Below are 23,854 nucleotides of genomic sequence, written 5' to 3' on the forward strand. Positions count from 1 at the left end.
ACGGAGGGACATCCACGCGCACCTCAGTCAGAGGGAGGCAACCGCTGCGTGGAGTCAGAAGCCGAGACACCCCGCAACAACAGCCAGACCGCCGGGACGCGCATGAGGCAGAGCGCGAGGGGGAGCACCGGAGGCTGCCGTGCCACGTGAAGCCAGCCGGGGGACGGAGCGGAGCGGAGGAGCGGCGAGGAGGGACGTCCAGCACCGGCGGGAGAAATCACCGCCGCACGGCCGTTGTGTGTGAACGCCGCCGCGCGGGATGAAGGTGGGTGACGGTTCGCTCCCATTGTGTAATGACAGCATCTCTGCCCCCCATGGCTGCTGTAGTAACGGGACTCGGTGTGATGTACATGAAGGGTCCTTCATCGGAGGTGTTGCTCTGTTTTTGTTTGTCTTTTTGTTTCATTTAGCTTTTTAAACGGGACACTTCACTCGACTGAGGGCAGTTTGAATACGAGCGGATTCGTGGATCCGAGCCGACTCTCCCCTCCCCTCCGCTCCCTCCAGAGGACATGTGTGTCATTTGCCTGAGATTGGCGGCGGAGTGATTTTCACCCTAAAGAATAATCCCAATTTGGCGTGTCCCAGATTTGGTGGAGTGAGACCTCCGGAGGGGAATTTGAATGTTTGTTTTGTCCTGCAACATAGGAGGTGACTGTCTCCTTCATAATAATTATATGATGATATATGAAAAAGCTCCTCCTCAGTGTTTAAACACTTTGTGTTCAAACATGAAATCCACCAGAAACCCCCTTGCAAAAAGAAGAAATTATGGGAAAAGACCAGCTTTGCACCCAGAGGACAATTAAGAAGAAATTGTTTATTGCCCTGCTCCCACTGTTCAATATTTTCCATTGTGCACATGTGAAAACTTTCCATTAGTTGATGGGTTTATGTGTAGATGTAGCTTGACTTTCCATCTTCTCTCCTGGATGTCAGCGAATTAAAGCCTGTACCCAGATATCAATGTAAAAATCTATTTTAGAATAGCATGTGAAATTTATTTTTGCTGTTTTGTTGTCAATTATCATTGTGATGAATCCTTAATTCACACAAGCAAATCTTTCTGGTGACGTCACATGAGGTAAAAGGAAGCTGGTGACAAGTTTATTTATTATTTTACTTTGTCCAGTTGTATTTTTATTGTTTCTTTTCTCTTTATGTTGGCTGTTTTTAATCAAATCCACCCTTCAGTGGCCTTTATGTGTGGCGCAGCAAAACGAACTGGCCGTATCTGAGAATGCTGCCTGAGTTGAAGACTGCAAATTGTCAGCAAGAAAGCACATGGAGGTGGTTTTTGAACATGCATTTCAGTGTCAAAGACCACGAGAGATGAAATTTGAAACGTTCACAGGTTTATCAACAGATTTGTACCAGTTAAAGTTTAGAAAAACCACCAATAGCGTGCAGTCTAAGCCAACTCAAACACACAATGCCAGAACGCCTCTTTTTCTGCCTTTTGTGATGTCAACAGCCCACACAAACACACAGCAACTTCAGCAGGTTTTTTTCTTAAAATCTTTTTAATTTGTAAAATCTTCATGTGAAAAGCCAAAGCTTATCACCAAGCTGTGTTTTAGTCAGATCTAGACATGTTTTCTAAAAAAAAAAAAAAAAAAAAAAAAAAAACATACCGGTAGTTGCATCTTTAAGTTCTAAACGAATAACAAGTTTTATTAGTTTGCTTGAAATGTCTTAAATCAGCAAGTTCTGTGATTTATGGAATTATAGAAATCAGTTATAAATTGTACCAACCAATTAAACCAATTATTTAGAACCACATCCAGATACTAAATGTGAATAAATAAATAGACTTTATGATTTCTTAGTTGAGTATTCCTAAAATAGACCCAAGTTCTGGGAGTCAGACAGAAAATCTATTTATTTCTCTCATTTATCTCTCTTTGATGAGGATTTTTTTGTTATTGTTGGTTGGATAAAAACAGCAAATTGAAGCCTGGTGCCTGTTGACAAAGACAGTAATGCCATCAGTTCAAAAAAAGCACAAAAGACAAAATGCTGCTTTAGTCTGTGCCCACGCAGGTTTTAAAAAACCTCTAAGATCTGACACATTACAAAAGCTCTATATAAGTGACACACTCCACCCAACCTGTGTGCTTTTCTTGAAACTTCCCGCTGACTTCCAGAAATCCTTCCAGCCTCCATAAAACATCACAACAGGAACTTTGGTCCGGATTTGTGGAGGCTTCCATTGTGAATTTGGATCAGTACCTGTTTTCTGAGATATCTCTGTCTTTCATCTTCGGCTTCTTTACTCACGGTGTGATATTTGCCTTTTTTTCTGCCGGTTCTCATCCTATTTCTTCTCTGGACCGGTGAAATGCTCCCTGAGTGTTCGGCTTCGCGTCACCAGCTCAACAATCAATAAACTCCGTCCTCAGCGAGAAAGAGGGGATTCTTTTATTCATCATATTCAGAAATCTATTCCTATTTCAGAATAGTAGATATAAATGAATGACACTTATTTTCAGAGTCCGTCAGCCACTTATTATTTTATAATCACATTTAACAAATGCTCGTTTTGTTGTAATGCAGGCCATGTGAACCAAGGTGTTCTGATTTTGAGCACTCTGAAGAAGCCATTACTGCTCACATCTGGATCATTTCTAGATTAAAACTGCTTTGATTTTCTGCCACAACTGGTTTCATAAGAAAGTTTCATTAATATATAAAAAAAGAAGAGAAAACATTTAAGGCTAGAACGATTAATCAAATTAATCGTGATTAATCGATTGTTGAAATAATCGCCAACTAATTAACAGTAAACTGATTAATCGTTAACTGGAATATAACAACAAAATGCTAAAACTGTGCAAATGAGCAGGCCACTATATTTGGTCAAAACTCCGCAGGTAGCATAGTTTTAGCAGACACATCCTTTGCCGCAAATAATCAAATGTTCACTAAAGGAATAACGATTTTCAATTAACTTTAACTTCAAACTTTTTAATTTCTTATTTAAAAAAGAAATTGGACCACTTACTCATTTAAATATTTTGTTATATTTCTAAAGGCTTACGTGCTTAGACAAAAAAAATCTGTATTGTGCCATTTGTTTTTACATGATTAACTAGTAAATCGTCAGAATAATCTGTTACTAAAATACTTGTTAGTATTCTACCACTGACCGCCTGATCTTTGTCACTGATGATTGTCAACAGTATGCAGTTTATGCTCACAGTTATTAAAAAAATAAATAAAAATAAATCAGTGCTTAAAAGTCAAGCAAACCACTTGATGACAGTCCTCATTTTCTAATTTATGTGATAAAATGTTATGATTTCTCCTGTTATCTGGTGTGAATTCTCAGTTTGTCATATCTTTATGGTAACCAGCAGCACTATGACATTATATGGTGCTGAGAGGCTGAGATTCACTTTTTGAAATACATGCTTCACATGAGGAGGATTCACGCACTCTCCTTCTGAGTTGCTATTCTAGCTGCTCTCTCTTGTCTCTTCACCTGCTTGGTTTTCTCTGCTTCATCTCTTCCACCAAATAACTCAGAGCTTAAAGGGAAAACATACATGTAAGCAGTAGGTCTGTATAATTATGTCGGTTCTGCGATATTTATTGATTTTCGATTATTTAAGCCATGGGGGTCCATAGGCTTAAACCGTCTTTTTAACATGTCTGGTTTGTGACGACGTAGCAGCAAAACTCCCATTTGCATATTGAGAGTCCACAGAGGCTGATAGTCTCCCCTCTCAGTTCCTGGATTCCTATTGAGTCTTTGAGTTTTATGTAAGATCCACATGAATTAAATGACAGAAACTGATTTTCTCACTGCATCTTTGATTCATTTTGTCCAGCTGTGGACTGTTAGACTCTGTCCAATCGGAGTCAGGTATTGTGTAATTTTTAATCAGTTTTCAGTTAATTAAATCCAAGTCTATGGAACACAAAATGTCACTAAAATCACTCTGTCCTTTTAAAATCTTTCAGAAAATCGTAAAAGTGGATCAAATTATTGCATCGTGATCAGAATATGGTGTATTGTATTGTGAGATTATTGTATCGCTACACCCCAAGTAAGAAGGGAAAACTATTCAGGAATACATAGTAGTACTTGTCAGACTAACGATATATCTTATCACATGTAGCTGAAGACATTTCTTTCTGTTGCTTTTTATATCTTCTTCCCTGATGGACATCGTAGCTTCATCTATGGCTCTCTTTTCTCTGTCAGTTCTTGGTCTTCTGAGCTGCATCTCTCTCCATAGCAACAGCTTTGTCCAAATAATAGTCGTAAGCAGTTAAATTGCTCAGATCATCTCTGTGTTTGCTGAGATGGCACCGCTAAGCTGTTTGCTTTGCTTTTTGTTTCTTTTTTCCTCCAACTGTTTGTTGCATATTTAATCATTTTGATGCTTCTTTCTTCCCTCCTGCCTCCATTCCCTCTTTCTCCCTCATCTGTTCATGCTCAGTCTTTTTCCAGAATAAGTTATTTTCTGCAATACATTTCTGGCAAATATTGCATCAAATAAACAACAAAAAAATAACTTTCACAACTTAAATCTTGAATCTTGACCAATAGGAGAGAAGCTGACTCAGAGTGGCCGCCCACCAGACTCCCTTCGCTCCTTGTCACTTTCCAAAGAGTTGGAAGGAAAAAAATAGAAAGAAAATTGTAAATGAGTGGATGAAAGAGAAAACAGGAGAGGTGAAAAGGCAAAGACGACATTTTAGAGGGGAAAATATATCAATATAAATAAAAAAAAAAGTGTAGCTCTCTTTAGCAATTTTTTTTAAGTAGCCTGCAAAGCAGAAAACACAAGAAAAAAAACAAACAAATATTTATATCCTCAGTGGAAATTTAAGCAGATTTCAAGGGAAAAAAAAGAAAACAATAATACAAACATCACCTATGCCCGGGAATTCAAAAATTGTAAATTCTCTTTGTCCTCAGTGAGAAACTTCAGCAGCTTTCAAAGACAAAAATGTAATGAATGAAATTGTCTTGGCTGAGAAAAAAACAAGCGAAACAAATTTTAGCTCAGAGAGTATCACAGCCTGCTCTTGCACAGGTATTGTTTTTATTTTCATCTGGAATTGTAAAGCTTTACATCCTGGAGGCTTCAGTGGACACTGCTGGGGTAAAACTGATAATTAGTTTCTATTGACCTGTAAATAGTCAAAATACATCACACATCTGAACTGATCGAGGCCTGCTTGTCATTGATGTCATTATTTGCTGAAGTGACATCTTCAATTTTAGATGAATTAAACCGGGACAGTGAAACGTTCAAAAGAGTCTTTCATCTTTAAGTTCATGAGGTGAGATCGCCATGTTCTCCTCTCTTGACATTTACATGTAAATGTCTTTTATATCCCTTTTATGTCGTTATGTTTAGATCTTGTTTGCATGTTGGTACATTTGTCAGTACTTTCACTTAAGCAGAATAAAGATGCATGATTGCATGTTTCCCACATGCATGTGTTGTTTCTCCAGGTTGTCTGAAACTATGCAGCTTTTGATTCTGAGTGCATTTATTGTTTATCTCTGTGCCGCCTGGTGATGGCCTATTGAACACTGTAGGGAAGCACCTGTGACTGTGTAAGGATTAAACAGATACAGATGGATTTGCTCCGAGGAACGTTCCACATCGTGTGTAACATAGATAAGCAGCGGTATCAGAGAACAATCTGCGATAAATAAAACGCTGTACTAGTTTTCTTGTCTTTTCCGGTGAGGATTTTTCCACCTTAGCTGACCAGATTTATCTATTTAGGTTGATTTTTGTGTGTCTTTTTTTCCACCTCCTCAACTAGTCCACTGCTTCTCCGGTCAGTCTGGTTTATCTCTTAGCCTGTCTGCATCACTGCGACTTCAGGTTAGCAAAAAAATAAATAAAAAAAGCAATTAAATAAAAATAGCTGAAGGAAACTTTTCTTGCATCTGCATGTTATTTGGAAGTCCTTGAAAATGTAGACATTAATTCTCTGTTTAGACAGTTGAAACGGAAATACATTTGGAAACAAGGAGATCGAGCAGTTAGCCTTGAGTAAAAAATGCCATTGTTTTTCTCTATCCCAATAATATTGCAGAAATTTTAAACAAATGAGTGTGGAGTGCTTTTATTTGAAACAGAAAAGCAAGAATTACTACCAGCCTGAACATTTACTGCCATATTTAAAGGCTGTTTAGACTCAAGCTTGAGATAAAATACAGAATAAGCTTTAGATAATATCTAATTTGAGGGACAGTTTTATGTTTTTTCCATTTTATAGCACAATTAGGGAACTATGTCACATTTTGCTTAATATTTTTGATCTAGATTCTAGTGCAAATATCCAACTACATTTGAAATAAGACAAATCTTGAGAGACTGTTTTAAATCAATAAATCCTTAATATTATTTCACTTGTAACGTGGGAAAAATTAAATGGGAATTAATCTGTACAGTAAGTAAGTTTTTTTTCATTTTTTTTAAACAATTTTAAGGAATTATTTACTGAAAACAAACTTCTTTTTCTATCTGAAAAGTTTGTTTTGTTTTAGTCTTTAAACCAGAGAAAATACTTAGTAAGATATTGAGTTTTGAGAATTAAGCGAAATTCAACTTCTCAGTTTGACACCTTGAAATTGGGCCTCTGTCTCTTTAAGAAGCTCCTCCTCTTTTCCGACACTCCGCCTACAACACGTCATCACAACGTTTCTCCATTAAGTCGTTTACAAACATTCTTTGGAGCGTTTCAACTCGTTCGTGTCATAAGCTCGGCAGACTGGCAGTTCATAAACATTTTTGCTGGTTTGTGTTTATGGTCTTCCCATCAACATTTGAACACAAGGCTACAAAAAAACGTCCAGACACAAAAGCACACCAAATGTCATAAAAAAAAATGAATTGGTTCCCGCTCCACGCTGCTGGTGTGAGACGTTATCAGACTCTAGGTGCCCTTTAAAGGCCAGCTCTCCGAGAAAACTGTTTATTTATACAGTAGTAGACAAAGACATACAGTCCTGTGTGCTGCATGGAGCACAGTGACCCTGAAGATCTGAGTTTTAAGGGCTCAGAGCCAGACTGCAGTGCTTACCGCCTCGCCGAGAACAAGCCCGGTCAGATAGGAGGATAGCATATAGTCAAGGGCCTTCCATTCATCAAAGTCCCAGTGGAACTGTTTACGGATGCGGCTTTAAAGTTGTAGTTTTGGGGCTTTTAAGGTCAGATGGGGCAAATGTGAGTATTAATTTTTTGAAAAAATCAGTGAAAATCCTGTGACTTCAAAATGAGTTTAATTAGGAAGAAATCTCCCCTCTCCCACCCCAAAAAGTGCTTGTTTTAACCACAGAACTGACCGCAAGTGAAGCTACAAATCCTACAAACCACAGTTACAAAAAACCTCAGATAATCTGCTCTTTTTTTTTTCCTTTTTCCAAATTGACTTCTTTAATCCACTTTGATTTGTTATTTAACCTGCCAAGGCAAGCAAGATGAAAGTTGGACTTCCACTGATGAGAAGTGATGAGCAACAAAAAATTAAAAGGAAAAAAAAAGAAGAAATCCTCCAGTTAAGGATTTGGGGGTGAAAGAAGGCCAGCATCTTTTTTCTTTCTCTCTCTCTTCTTTTTGGAGGTCAAATGTGCTTTCAAAACAAAGCTGAGCCTCACGTGAAAGCCTGCACACAGAAAATAAAGAGACAGTCTTACTGGAGCACAGATGGTGAGTGATGTCTTTTTCTGTCCTCCGTGGATTGAGAGGAAGCTGCCTGTGTGCACACGTCTCATCACGAGCCACCGGTTATGACTGCAGCGGCCGGTCAGCTCCATCTTCCTGACTGTGGGTAGCTCCTGATGGTAATAAAAAGCCTCCATGATTAAATAGACTTTTGGGAAATTAAACTCATTCTTTCCTAATAAACGAGAAAGTTTGAGAAGATGTGGGGGTTGCAGTTGAAATCTGCTAATAGACAGGTAGCCTTTTTTTATATATATATACTCTGATGTTAAATCAAAGAGAATATTTTTGGTAGTATTGCCTGTGGACTGTTTGGCTTGGGTTAAGTGTTTTGTTTCCTCCTGACAGAGCTGGTGTAACCGAGTCCAGTTTGTAGGTTTGTAGGCCACCTTGCTTCACACGAACTCTTCAAATCTTCCCCTACATTTTCCAGGGGATTGAGATCAGAGTCCAAGACATTGTTTTTGTTGTCCTTTAGCCCCTTTGCAACTAATTTAGTGGTATGCTTATGACCATTGTCCATTTGGAAAACGTATTTGTGCCTGAGCTTTATCTGCCTTGCTGATGTCTTGGGGAAAGGTTACAGATTATGCCATCTGTTTTGCCACTAGCTGGATGCTGTTTCAAACTTTCTGTTATTACAGCCAAACACTTAAGCTTCAGTTTCATCAGACTAAAATCAAAGTATTTTTCTTTGAATGTATTTCAATGCCTCTAACCAGTTTTTTTAAGTTTTGGCTTCTTTGTGGTTGAGCAGCTCTTCAGCCCACAGCCACAAAGAAGTCGAGCGGGTAATGATGCTCTCTTCTGCAGCTTTGGCCAACATCCTAACAGAGACTTTTGCTTTTTGTTCTAGGGATTGATGCGCACACCAAAATATGTTTTCCTCTGGGACACGGAACACATCTCCTTCCTGAACGGTATGATACCTGGATATTTCCGTCATTGTACATTTAATAGTTTGAGTCGATGAACGGGGCACATTTACATATCTGAAAATGATACCCAAGGATGAAGAGTGGAGTTCATAGTTCTCTTTCCGGTATCATGCATGATTCAATTTTTAAATTTATTTCTTTATGATGTCACACAAGGAAGTGTTGTGATTGAGATATTTGGTGTACCTCCATCCATTTAACTCAGTTGTTTCATATTATTCTGGTAGAAAATTGTGTAAACGCATTGTAATTGTCGTGGTCAGCAATTAATCAGTTAATTTGTAATGATAACTTAAAATGAGCTTGCTCATTATTATTGAAATGATTAACATTTTTTGATCAGAGACACGATAATCCATTTTATTTTTGGTTTTTGCTGTAAGTTGTTTTTTTCACGTTTTGTTTGTCCTTTTTGTTGATATTTAAAAAATATCTTCCAGTTCCAGTGTTAGGTGTTTTTTACAAAATGCATCTTTGAGAGGGCGAACTGCCATTATCTATGTACTGTAAACATCACTTGAAAATCGTCTCAAAATAATTATTATTATCTATCGTAATCATTTCTGAAACAATTTATTGTACATCTAATTGTAATTTTAATGTACGTTAACTTGTGAATTGGAAGGACAGTGAAAGTAAAAATCACCCAAATGTGACCTAAAATGTTTAGTCTGATTTAACGTCGCACCGTTTCGAAAAAGGTGTGTCTTTCTGCAGTGTGGTTAAAAATCTGGTTTCAACTGCAACTGTTCCATATTCATGTGTAACACTGGTGAAAAAACACGTGCATACCGTCTGTCATTTACAAACCAATTTTGTGAATTTGAATTTGACTGATTTTAATTTCATACATACTAAAACAAAAACAGTTGCATATTTATTTATTTTTTTCTTACCTCAAAAGTGATATTAAAGAGGGTAATAAAAAGAGCTTGTGAACTACTTCCAGAACTAAAAGATAAATATAATTGGGTCAGATTGAATTTGTCAGCAGATGGAAGAGTCACATCTGGAAAATGTGCAAAATAAAAAGAGCTTTCATTTGTGTTGGTCTATTAAGTGTGCTTTTGACCGCAGCACCCGTTGCCAGATGCAGACAGATGGACGGGGGTTTTGTCGGGGTTTGGGCCCGGCTCCAGGAGGTCGCCCTCGGTGCGAACGTTTTCATCTACTTGTAGATGTCCGATAGCCAGATTCCAGCAGACGGTGGATTAAAAACCGGCTGGGGAAAGGAAGATTATGTGAGCAAAAGTCCTGTATCTGGCTGGCCTTGCCGAAAATGCATTATTCATTATTAACGGCAACAGCAGCTCAGTTGGTGCAGCCGGGGCTGGTAAACAAACTGTGGCTCACCAGAACTCTCTGTTGTGACAGTTTTCTGTAATCCAGTCACTACCAGCTCCTCTGATGATACAGAAGTTTTTACTCAATGAGCATAAAACTAATATATTTTTGAGACAATTACGAGTATTTTCCAGTGTTTTCTTGCTATTACTATCAAACACCAAATGAAGAATCGTTACATCGGTATTGACTCTGATGAGGTCACTGAATCAGATTAGCACCATCTCTAGTTTAAAATCCTTTTTTAAGCAAAATTTATCTCCTGAGAATTTTCATTATTGGCTAATAAACAGCTCAATATTCTGACGGAAATTTGCTATGGTACTGCAGATATTACTTCAAATAGTTTTTATAACACTGGGATTTTCCACATACGTACAATTAACAACATGGACGTTTGTTTTGGAGCCATAAATTAAAACAGACCTCGGCTGTCTCTCCACTGGTCCAGTGTATCTCTTGCTTGCAAATTTGCCGTGTGTTGAATGCTTGGTGTGTCCCCTTCTGAAAATATCCAGCAAAAGAATACATTTTCAATTTGTATATTTTCTTTCAACAATTTCTTGCTTCTTACCACTCTTCCATAAAAGCCAGATTTGTGCCATTCACACCTGAGCCGTGGAATCCTGCAGCTCTCCCATTGCAACCATGGATTGCAATGCTAGGGCTAAATAATCAGTAACAATATATATTGCAACAGACACAGACGTGATCAGTATCTATAGAAAATACACCTGATAGAATATTAATTAATTGCATTGAACTGCGATCCAGAACCTCACAGCATTGTGGGAGATGTAGGCAGAGGAAAGGCTTTAACGTCTCAATGTCTCATGACCAGCTAAGCAAGGTTGATGGCATCAAATGATGCTGGCTTAAAAACAATGACATAGTGCAAACTGCATAAAACAGGACAGGTCACACCACCACTTTGGCAGCATTGCAGATATTTGAACAAAAAGCTAATCAATAGTTAGTTGTACGAGACCTTGACATTGTGATACGGTTTTCAGCCATACTGTCCAGATTTACTTCTAAGCGTAATTTTTTTCTTAACATTTCTAACTCTGCACTGTTTTGTGGTCCTTCATGACACAATGTGGGAAAGTCCTGCAAGTATGAATATTTTCAAAGCCATTTAAAATTCCTTCTGGTTTTCTTCAGCTAGATAATGATTTGACACAGTAGCGGCAAAAAGAGTATTCAAATTTTTTCACAGCCTGAAATTTCTCCATCTCATTATTAAAAGATTTTCACTCACACAGGAGTGGATGTACCTTCAAATGAAACACAAATGATTTGACGAAACATGACACACTTTTTCATACGTAAAAAGGACGTAAGAAATGTTCTTCACATGTTGCACCTGCACCATGATCAAGTTAGCCAAGTTTATAAAACATTTCAGCAACAAGGCATTTCACATCTTTTAAAAATAATTCAGTCACCAACTACGAAGCAAGTAATGTGTATTACTTGAAATTCAATGTTATGTAATACACATTACATTTTCCAACACCCTTGTCCCTTGTGGGGTCAGGAGAACATGCAAACTCCATGCAGAAAGACCCCTAGAAAGTCCTGGGAATCAAACCCAGGACCTTCTTGCTGCAAGGCAACATAGCCACCAACTGTGCCACTGTGCAGCCCCTAACAAAGACATATCAAAAATATTTATCAATGTTCCAGTCATTATGAATCAAAAACTGAGTTTAGAGTTTTGCAGTTTTCTGGAAGTTTTGTGGTGTATGTATGTTGGTGCTAAGTCATTCACTTTTAAGCTTACAAAAGTTTTTAAAAGTCTGTTTTTTGAGTTCCAGAGTACTTATTTTTCGGGGTAGAATAAGAGTAGATGGTGTTAAAAGCATATGTCCAGTGCAAAGTTCAAGTTCATTTATTCAGTCGATTGAAAGTGTTTTGATGTTTTTTCAGTTGTCCCTGCCGTGCCTCTCACCGTAGCGTAACAAAGCCAGGTTCGGGTTTCAGGTTTGACTTTCTCCTATCTTGATGTTTAGTTGTAACCGGTAAACTCTGGAGTGGCGCTCACACCAAAAATCTTTCTTCTCCGAGTGGGCCTTTTTCTCACGACCCCCCAAGGAAACTCTAACCTCCTCCGAGGGCTGGAAACACAAGGCCCGCCCTGCACAAAAAACCTCACCAAGCGCCGCACCATCTTCCAGGATAATAACTGACACTGGTCAGTCAGAGCACACTTTGTCGCACATCGACTCTCGTGTTGTTTGCAACAAGCTATTTGATACGTTATCTATAGAATCAGTTACATAGAATGAGCCAGAAATCAGATACTGAAGATCCCTTTTCAGGACCCGCATCGGATAATTAAACACATTAAAGAGATGGTTTCTAATAATGTGCAGCGCGGCAAAAAGACATCACTCGTTCCTGCCTGCCTTTACAAGAAAATTGTTTGAGCAGTTGAACGTCTTTTGGGGTTTTTTTTGTTAAATGTCCTTAAACAGTGCTTCCTTTTTACCGGATCGAGTTACGTCCTATTCACCAGCTTACAAGAGGGAAGTGGAAGTAGGTGGACTGCGACTGACACAGAGCACCGTCACAGGCTGAAGTGTGCTGACAGATGACTGTCAGAGAACACTTTCACTTCTTTTCCTGGACTTTAACTCCAGTTAAAAAAAAACACAACTATACATATTTAACAGTTTGCCTGAGCACATTTCATCCGATATGCAGTGGCAGGAAAAAGATTGTTAATTAAACTGCAGGTTTTACACATAATATAGAACAAACAGATGACAGACAATAATATAACGTACATTCATTCAAAATAATAATACTAATACAAAAGCAATAATAATAGATTATCATCATCATTGTTGTTGCATTTTCTGAACTATAGTCTTAGAAAATGCAAACATAAAAAAAAAACAAGTAAAGCCTGGTGGCCCGCCAGGCTTATAATACACTGGGGGAAATCCTGGGGGAAATATATATATAAAATGTGTAATTGTTTAATTACAAGTAATGATTGTCATAAATTTAGAACTTTTTAATAAAGGTGCACAGAAATGACCACTCCTTGAAAAATTATTTGAAAGGGTTAAATAATTTAACACAACTTTTAAATTAGTCCAGTTTTAACCACCTTTATCACATCGTTTACATTCAAGAAGATCAAAAGCCTTCTAAACACCCATTTTTGCGCTGCGACCCTGTAATCTGCCTATTTAATTTGTTTCAATCTGTTTTTAAAAATGTTAAATACTTCAGTCTGTTTTTGTCACACTTTAATTTACATTTCATTTCATCTCTTGTCTGGTGTTGTATTCTTAATGACAGGTGGTTTTGTTCTTCGTTTCACCTTGTCTCGCAGCCCAGAGTGGCTTCATGTGGGCGTTATTAATAAATTGGCATTGTCATTGGCAAAGAAGTAATTTGTTGAATGCAACAAACATGAGGAGAGTGTTGAGTTCCCCATTTATGTGCATAAAGGCTCTTTTGAAGTACCTTTGTTTGGTACAAAACCCACCACTGAGACCAGCTTTTCTTTTTAATTCACCTGCATCTCTGCATGTGAGTGAATGTTGCACACAGCTTCCCTCTTCTTTATTTACTTATTAATTAATTTAGTGTCTGCGTGGCCTTGTGGTGTGTACCAGCATTAGGGGAGGTGCAGGCGGCGTCCTCCCCGAGGGGATTCTTGTCTGGCCTCTTAATTAATCCGCTTTCTGGTCAGAGGGTCTGTGGCTATTAAAGAGAAGCTGTCTGCATCCCGCCAGCACAGTGCAAAGAGCACTGTTCAGATGCAGAAACACACAGTTCCTCTGAAGAGCAAAGAGGCAGGCTTTTTTTATGATGCATAAAAAGTTTTCGCAGATAAAAATGGATAAAATGTCAAGCCCATTTTAGAAGTTCCCCAGTAGGTTCCATTACCTGTTAGAAACAAATTGTGATGGGCATTTAGTGTCACTTTCTTGTTGAAACTTCAAGTTGTGACCACATTTAGCCCCGTTACAGAGACTTAAACCCCGTTTAAGCCTCTGTAATCAAACTAGTTTATTTGCGCTGAAAGTGAGGTTTTCTTGATGAGTTGTGGACTCTGATGTGGACCAAAGAAATTTAAATCTGGTCAGTCTAAAAACCTAGGTCTCGGTTTGGCTGAAGAGAAATCTGTTTGAATGCACGTGCGAATGCCAGGCAAATCACAGAACGCTCCTAAAATAGGAAGTGGACTATAGCCCAGAGCGTTCTGGGTAAATACAACCAAAACATAAGTGCAAGTCGAGCCTTAACTTGGAAAAATGGTTTGTGTTGCAGTTCTGAACCAAGTCTACCGGACTATGAGGTCTGAAAACACCCTTGAACCTTCCAGACGCTGATGCAGCAGAATCACTTATAGCGAAACGTGTTCCCAACATGATGCGACAGTTTGCACAATGTTCTTGGGTTAAAATTCCCATATTATTGTCACCTTTTTCAAATAGCTAAATCCATGCTTCATGTGATCACAAAACGTTTCCAGATTTGTTTTTACTTGAATGACATGATTGTGGAATGGTGGCATTTCTTTGTCTGGCCCTGTGGGCTTTCTTCACTCTGGACCTGAGACTGGCGCTCCAGTTTTCAATTTGTGGACGGTTTGACCCTTGGATCTTTGGTATGTTGCTAAGAAAACATGTCTCCTTTCATCTAAATGTGGCTGTTTAGGTCTTCTGTTATTTTGGTCACAAATGTTGACTTTTATCCGTGCTGTGTTTGAGACTCTTATCAAGCTCTTTTTGTAAATACAGAATGTACTTCACTTTTTTCAGGACCTTTTGGAGTAACAAGGCAAGGAAAATGTTGAGATTTCACTTTAAGAGGAAGCAAAAAAATGCTTTAATTAGGGATGCTTGTCCATTAGCCAAAAAAAAAACAAAACTAAAAAACAAACAAAAAAAAAACATCCAGCTCTCTTTAATGGATTTGTTCACTTGTCCAAATCTAAATTCTCCAGAACATTTGTTCTGTTTGCAGTCTGTGAAGAACGTCAAAAGATTTCTCATGCATATCTCAGACATATCTTTGAAGAAATACCGGTAAGTGAAAAACAAATGGTCAGATTTTTCCTTACTGACTCTAAAACCAAATTCGGATTTTGCCTGATGCCCTTTAGACGGGCGAAAACATGTCAAAACACCGTCGTTCAAAGGAAAATTAACAAGAAAAAACTACGGCATTGGCAAATTTTAAAGGACACAAACTAATCTTGAATGCAAGTAAGCACACTCACTTATCCAAGGGAATAGACTTTCATAGAGGCACGCAGGGACACAGTTGGTTTATGAAAGCAGTCACAACATGTGCATAACCTCACCTGCCCTCACACACATTCTTCATGTCAGAAACCAATTTTGCAGAAGCAGAGCTGGCCCGACAAGCACAGAGCTGTGTTAAATCAGATAACAGTCTCACACCTCACCTAAACTGTGAGGTGATTTTCTGTCTCCTCGGTGGGATGCCTTCTGCATCGCTGCTCTGTTAGACGGGATGAAAGAGGGAGCGCGAATTCAACGCCTCCCCTGCAGAAAGACTGTGCGTGCGGCGTTGTTTTAGGAGTGAAATCTCTCTCTGTCATGATTAGGTGACTCTGATCCGATATATTTAACCTCTTTCCCTCCTGATCACATCCAGACAGTGATCGGAAATGATCCGTTTTCTGCACTGTGGCTTGGCAAGGACTGAGGCAAAACCGGTTCTGCAGCGGTTTGTCTTTGATGCTGGGAACTGGATGAACTGATGCTATTTATGATGAGAGTAATTATTCTGGGGAAAAACAAGCTGCGTTTCCATTGACCATACCGTGGCGCAAATATTGAGATTATGAAGATAAATTTGCTGAATAGAAACAATTTTAAAAAACTCAGCGTTTTTCCATAATAAAGTTGTTTGCTGGGCTGATTTTTTTATTTTTATTTTTTTGCTATCAGACATGTATATTTCAGATGGTTATTTCTGTAAGCTTTGATAATTATGACGTACAGTTAATAAAAACCCAAAATTTAGTTTCTCAGAAAGTGAGAATGTTACTTAAGAATTCAAAAAGGTGAATTTTTAAAATCTAATGTTACTTTAACATATCAAGAAGGCTGCTGTTCAGCTGACAGTCTCCACTAAAGAAGCTATGGCGGTTCGTATGCAGGATCATTAATGTTAAGTTTAGTGGAAGGAAACAGTGCAGCACCAGAAACAGAGAGAACTTTGGCCTAGTGATGGACATTCGTCGATTATCATGAAAGATTCCATATCGGGAAAAGAATTGTGATTTTTTGTTGTCTTGATAAATTAAAAAATAAATTAATGATGTTAAAATGAAACATCATTAACTGACAGCATTATTGGAAATGCTATTTTTACCATTTTCTTCAACCATTGTCTCATAAGAGCACCAATAAAAATCATTCAATTCAAAAGTATGATTACATTCAGTTGTGTCTGCAGCTCAGTGACATAGATTGGGCTTGTTCAGGCATTTGTAGCACTTACCTAATTTATCATAATTACTTTTTTAATCACAATAGTTTTGCAAAATGTTGTGATAAAACTCCAAGTCCCTATCGCCTGGCCCCACTGTGGCCTGTAGATGATTGTGAAGCAAAGCCGGTATGGAGGGGAGTCATGTTCTCCTTTGGTGTCGGTCCTCTGTGTTCATCAAATCCAAAGTCAGCGCACTTCATCCTACTTTCTACCAGCTTTCCAGAGAGGCTGGTTTCATCCTCCCCCCTTCAGGACTTGTGAATAACGGCCGCTTCGCATACACACGGCCGCAAATGGACCGAGTCAACCTCATCCACCGAACCGAAGTGATTTCCAGCAAACAATCACAGCGTGCATATTGACACGCGTCTCCTTCTTCGCCTAAGCTGCATCCTCCATCACTTTGTGTCGGAGTGCTTTCCAGTGCCTCTCTGCCTCTGATCCAAATACGGCGGCTCATTTACATAGTAATTACCACGGGCCACCCTGCCTCTGTCCACCTCAGCAGCGTTTGCAACCTGCTGATGAAAGCCGACAGGCCTTTTAAGCAAGCTTTTAAATGTCCTTCCACAGCTACAAGAAGGCTTTTTATCCGCCTCCTTTCTCTCCCATTGTGACAGCACCACAGCCTAATTGCAGCGTGCGGGCAGCTCTGTTTTCTTTCCCAGGATGGCTTTGCAAAGCAGTCGGGGAATAAAACTTACATATTTTGAATAGCATTTTTACATATTTAGATGGACAATTTTATTTTATCTTCATTGATTGTCTTAAATGTTACATCCACTCCACTTGAATTTAAACAATGTTGCAGAATTATGATTTTAGCCGACGTAGTTGTGCGTGTTGTGACAACGACGGCTGGACTCTGTTTCGCTTCAACTTCAGTCGCGTTCAGCAGACCTGCCTTATATAAACAAACAGCTGAGCTCTAAAAGCACTTGGTATTCTCTCCGTATTATAGCAGAGCCATATGTGAACCTTTCAAAGGTTCACATATGTTCACAACTGAGTTTTATTCCACACAAGCACATTAAACCCACCTGAGCTGGGTAGTTATGACCTGTGAGCATAACTACCCAGTAGATAAAGAGCAGCAAGTTAAACAGAGTTTATTGTATTTTGCTGAAATGTTTTTAATTACTTAAATTATAAGTGGTAAAATTGTTACAGGGACTGTAGGCAGCCTACATGGCAGACATTCTTAAAAAACACACTTAGAAATTATAATCTATTAAAACCTGAAAGCTACAATCATGACTTATTTATCTTGTTTCCTGTTGGTACCACTCTTAAATATGAGTGAAATCAGAAGACGAGCTTCTGATTTTGCCAAAGGCAGCATTGTGCTGCTGATGTTTTCCGTCTTTCTGCAGGGATTTAGTTTAAGGCGCTTGCTGGTGGTGGGAATGATTTTATCAATCAGGACGTTCCTTAAAAGGACTGCTGTCAGTGCTGTGTGCCTGCTTAGTCTTAGGCCTCTTTCATTTTGTAATCTTGTTCTCTTTCTCCCTCTGCTGCCTCTTTTCTCCCTTCTCTGACTCTTGTCCTGCGCTCCATACATCCCCCCTGCTCTCACCCTCTCTCATTACACTCTCCCGGGGGTCGTACAGGGTGAGACAGAGGCTGTATCTGTGAGAGTGGATGGGGAGTCTACCCTGCAGGCAAGTAATGATCCGGAAACATTGCCACTCATGCAGAAACACACATGTGCCTGAGAAATATACATATATCTGAAGTTAAAACCAGAGTTCTACTATAGAAAAGTTTTTTTTGAGTTTTTTTTTTCCCCCATCAAGTTCAACTTTTCTGGTTTAGGTCAGTTAGGATTACCTAAAGGATTTCTACTGGATGACTGCCGATAATTGAGAAGGATTGATAATTGAGAAATGTTCATACTTTCGCCCGGTATTTGTCCAAAAGCTTTTTACAATAGTTTGCAAGAACTTTTGGTCCATTTCGCCCAAAAGTGCTGGTCTATGCGCATCCTTAAAAGACTTAAATCCATGTCTCTAAAAGTAATTTCAAAAAGTAAGTTGGCCTTAAATTTTGTCGCAGCAGGCCTGCCTAACCTCGTATTACTATGTTGGCGTTTTTGTGTTTTGACTTTTCTGTCTCAGACGTCTTCATTCTATGACTTGAGACAGTCGAGAGACTATGCAACATGTCCTGAGGGTTTTTGTTCACCAGAACCTTTCTTTCTACGAGTCATGGCACCTTCCTCTCTGAGTAACCTATCATTTCATGTCACATCCTTCGGACGCTGAATTATGTCTTGATATTTATATGCTGTTTATTCTTGGATATAATTGTTTGAACAGACCAACGTGACACCTTCAAACATCCTGTCATTGCTCCCAACGATGAACCAGACTTGCTGAGGTGTCATATCTTACTTCTTTTGAATTTCTCATGATGCGACACAACTGTTGCATTATGGGAAATGACACCTCAGTGCTCTCATTTAGCGAATTTACCTGTCTGGAGCTTACAAAGCCATGGCTCTGGAAAAACAGGGTGTGGTTTGTGATTGGAAGATTGACGGAAAGACTCGCAGAAAGAAGGAGGAGGAGGCATGTGGGGCCACTGATTGGCAGATTAATGTTACAATGATGGAAAAGAGATCTAAGGGTTTCAGTGAAAAGAGGAAAAGTCTTTGCATGCACAAGCTGTGATTCCCTCTAAGCCTCCAAATGATAAGACGCGTTTGATTCAGACTCCCGTAGAACCACATTGAGCTACACTTTTCAAGGCGAGAAGATCTCATATTTTGATGTTGAGGCCTCTATTCCTATAATTATGAAAGAGGTCATTAAGAAAGAGAGGTGGACTAAGTAAATATGATTACTCCGCTGGACGCGTCTTCACAAATTTGAAACGAAGTTTCTTCACAAATTTGTATGAAAACAAACAGGTTGGGTGGGAAAGTAATTTTATAAAAACCACCTAATCTCTTACGTAACATTGATATGAAAGATGTCATCTGTTATCAGATGGAAACTGCAGTCACCAGCAATAACCGAAAATCACATCTGCCCTGAAAATGATTGTAGAGCTCATATCTCAGACTGATTTAAAGGATTTCAAAGATAAAGCCTCGCACAGCTTTCCTGGAACAGGAGACATTGCTTTAAAAAATCATGAAGGATTTGAGAGCGTGAAGCGTTTCGTCGCTGGATGACAAAACGTCTCAACATTATATGCTTAGGCTTTCGTGGCAGATCTTGACTTGACAAACAAACAAAATGAAAGCAGCTGCAAGCGCGTTTCAGCAGCACGCAGCAGCTGCTGCGAGAACATCTCGACTCTACTGTCGAGATGTTGCTGTGCTTTACTCCAGCAAGCTCAGCACCGCAGGAGACCGTAACTCTGTTAGAAAGTTGCCTGTTGTGGAAGTTAAGGGTGCTGGCATTAGTGTGCCACCACAGGACTTTTAATATATAGGTTCCCTCTTTCTGGTGTTGCAGTGCCTTGCAGAAGAGTTTTGAGCCTTCCCCTATTTTTCTGTGTTTTTCATTTTGTAAGCATAAACTTAATCACAGCTGTAGAAATTTTTTATGTGATAGAAAAGCCTGGTCAATGCCTTCTTACGCTCTATTCAAATCTCGCTTCAAATCTCCGGTCACTTGCTAAAAATACATTGTGAAAACAAGCCTCACTCCATGGAATAAATATTTTGGTCTGAACGATACACTTTTGATTTGTTTCAAAGTTGAATTAGACACAGATGAACTCTGAAAGCAATTAGTTACACTAGAATTTTGTGGGGATATTACAGTGAAAAGCCAGAAGACAAATGCAAACCACATATTTTATTTCTAAGAAACTCGACAAAACTCCACTTCACATTTATGGCCTACTTTGTTTTGATCTGTCTCATAACATCACAATGACGTTTGCGGTTGTAATGTGGCAAAATGTGCAAGGCATTGAGTAGATCCCCCTACTGTTAAATCTGGCTGTGTGAGAAATCTTTTGGCTGCGGTGATTTTGTTTCGCAAACTGAGAGTCCTTGTTGACGCGAGTGACGACGTCAGATGACAAAACGCTGCAGTCCTATGCTGGGAGCTCTGTCTGCAAACTCAGGATATTTGAGAGTTATAAAACCAGACAAACTCCAGTTTTTCCTGCACTTTATTTCTCCTGATGATTAACACTTGAAGAGTCTAACTCTGGAATGTGGTTACATTTGAAGCAGCAAAAGAGAAGGTGCAATCTTGCAGCAGTCATTGTGCTAATTACCAGTGTGTAAAATCCACGGGCTTTTCTTTATTTTTACCCTGCAGGATTGTTTTCTAAATGGGATTAAGTTTCAATTCTTTAAAAATGATTTGGCATGTCGTGGTATGAAAAGCATCGGAGTAACTTGGCAGCAATTCACTTTCGTTGATCAGGTCTGCTGATGAGCTGTTTTCCTGCCTTGAACAAACGGGTCGTTAAAAAGATTCTGCGATACTAAATGGCAGCGAAGGCAGAAATGAAACCATTTGATTCAGATGTGCCTGAGAAGAGACTCACCTAACATATGAAGGACACTGGCTGAAAACCAGTGACAGTAGTTTATCTGCATATTTCACTTTTTAAGGAGTTCCTGGGATGTCCATTACTTGGAATCTCCTTGATTTTTCTCTAAATACTGCTTTTGGCAATACTATAAAAAAAAATTCTAAGATTATTGAAATAAAACTGTTCAAAAATGACTAATGCACTCTTACCTGTGCCTTTTCATCATGTTTATGTTTGCTGCCAGGAAGTATTCTTTAGTTTTTGCTACTTTCGTAGCTATCGCATTTAGCAGATAGAAGGATTATGGGGGAAAATAGGTGCAAAACCTTGGTTGAATATATATATATATATGTGTTTTGTATTTTTACTTATTTTTATTTCAGTCGGTATGAGAACGAGCACATTTTAAACGGGAGATTTATCATTGCATATGTACTGTTGGGAGACAATCTGAGGTTTGCTGTGAATCTGCAAAAGAGCATGAAATGTGCTGCGGTAGCTCATTTGTCAGAAACTACACAAGATTTTGCCATGAAAGCTCTCAGAGGTCATCACATGACAAGAGGAAAGACGAGGCTACACCATGACGATTCTGTTAGTTTCTCTTTACATAGACATTTTTCTGACAACCTGTGAACATATGAGGTCAGAGTTGTGCTATTCTGCATGGATCTAGCTATTTCAGACTCTTGTACAACGTTGCATGAGATCCTGACGTGTTGTCATAGGTGTAAAGAAAAAGAAGAAGCAAAGCAAAAACAAAAACTCAAGTAATTCAAGTTTTAATTACTTGAATTACCACAAACATGTGTTCACTCATTAACTCCAATCCAATAATGTCATTTCAGCAAGTAGCAACAAAGCTGCTGAAGTGCTGAAAGCAAAATCTCACATGACACACATTAGTGTAATTGATTCCTGGCTTAGTAACATTCGTTTAGCCGTTTTGGCTTTATTTGAATCAAAGAGGCACAGAGGAGACTCCCTTTGTTTCCAGTGCTGCTTCCCAATCTGCAACTCACAGAACGTTATTTAAAACAGCTTCATTAATGAGACAAGGGGAGGTTTCAAACTTAAAATTAGACGCGACTTTCTAATGCTGAAGTTTTAAATTTTAATGACAATACAGTTCAGTTAAAATGTGACAGAATCGATGGCGGGATTAGTTACACCCCCTCAATTCTCATTTATTTTAGTCAACGCATTAATTATGTGTTCCCAACCTTTGTCAGATTGTTTTTCTAAACTCTGCAATGAACGAAGGCAAAGAACACGTTTGTTTACATGAGCAAAATGCTAAAGGTCACAGCAATGTTGGAAAAATGGATGAAAACAGAAAAATGTGGATTTATCTTTAGTGAAGTTACCATTAAATTTATTCTATTCATATGCATTGTATTTTCTTTCCCTCTGGAATCAAGTGAACATTTTTTTAATTCACTTTATTATGCAGCCATAGTTTATAGTTCTGATCATTTTATATTCATATTTCTGTTTTGACAGAAGTGGTCATGAATGTCGTTATATTGCTTTGGTAAAATTATTTTCTCCCCCTTGTTGCTACTCTTACTTAGCAAAACCCAATAAACAAGAGGACGGTTTTGCCTTTCATGAGGCATCAGCTCCATCCTTTAAAAAGTCCACTCTAATCGGTTTTAGAAAATCCCTCGATTAATCACCAGATCAATGAAGAAACAACACCATTCTATTTGTTTATATCCTTTAAATCAATGGCCTGCCAGCAAAGGGATCAGGCGTCCTCTACCAGTGCTACCTCGTCAGGCCGTTTTTAATTAGAGGGCCCTGAGTGCTGCAGCAGGAAGAGGACAGTGGTGAGGTGAAGGGAGGAGAAGATGAGGTTGACGCAGAGGGAAAGGTCTGCCTGCCGAAAGCCCCTCGAATCCCTTTTCTTATTAACTCTCCGACAGACAATCTACCACCGTTCACGCACGTACACACCGGGTTATGAACCAGTTCCTCTCAGGACAAGAAACGGCCACTGCCTCTTTTCCACCCGGCGTAATGCTACTGCCAAACACGATCGACTGTTCAGCAGTCGCCACCCAGTGGGTCGCAATTAATTTCATCTGTAAGTTGTCCGAAAGAGGCTTTGCGATTTTATTTTCTCCTAAGTTAAGTGACGACGGAGAAGTGGCTATCAAGTCCATTCGTCTTGAAAGCCACATCTTCTGTTTCTGGCTTGCAAGTGGAGTAGAATCAGTGTAAAATAATCGTTTTCCCCCAAAACCTTCCTTTCATAATTGATTACTAAAATTATTTATATTTACTAATTGGAGAAACATTTTGGGTTTTCGTAGAGTCGTCCCACCGCAGGTTCTTCAAAAAGAAACATTTCCTGTCACATTCAATAAGAAATGCCATCTTCTTGGTCATTCACTATTTAGATTACGGTTTTCTCATTATTTTATAATTAATGGCTTATTTGAGCCACATTTGGAGTTAAAACTCAACAACAAGGGTTCTTGTGTAGATTTAGCCCATTGTTTTCTCTTAATCCCTTATATTAGCTGGAAGAAAAGCCTCTAAATGCCACATAAAGCACCGTATTTTAAAGGAGTGGATAAACTTAACGCCGAGAATAAGTGACACACACTCAATTCAAAGACAGTTTTGACTCTTTCAAATAAATAGGCCTGTCACAATAAGTAATTAATCAATTAATAGCATCATAAATTAAAACAGGTTCAATAATTTCCATCTGCTTGATTTATCATTTTTCTCTTTCTACCAAAAACTGCATAGCAAGAAGTCTTCAGTCTGGTTGTTTTTTAACCCTTTTTTTGACGGACAGTTTTGTTGACAGGGATTTCATAACTCATTTTGTTTATATTTGTTGTTTCTGTTGTTTATTTTGGA

At 38.8% G+C, this 23,854-nt stretch overlaps 1 protein-coding gene across 1 annotated transcript in view; it reads left to right on the forward strand.

The window, feature by feature from the left end:
• Nucleotides 1-23,854, forward strand: part of gal3st3 (galactose-3-O-sulfotransferase 3) — a 30,811-nt gene continuing 6,957 nt past the window's right edge. Inside the window, exons 1-2 of the mRNA XM_055060183.1 lie at nt 1-265; nt 8,557-8,620. Of these exons, the coding sequence (XP_054916158.1) occupies nt 260-265; nt 8,557-8,620 (70 nt within the window). The 5' untranslated portion in view covers nt 1-259. The remainder of the gene's footprint in view (nt 266-8,556; nt 8,621-23,854) is intronic.

This window comes from Poeciliopsis prolifica, unplaced genomic scaffold (assembly GCF_027474105.1).
Source record: "Poeciliopsis prolifica strain line A6 unplaced genomic scaffold, Auburn_PproV2 SCAFFOLD058, whole genome shotgun sequence".
Taxonomy (NCBI): Eukaryota; Metazoa; Chordata; class Actinopteri; order Cyprinodontiformes; family Poeciliidae; genus Poeciliopsis; species Poeciliopsis prolifica.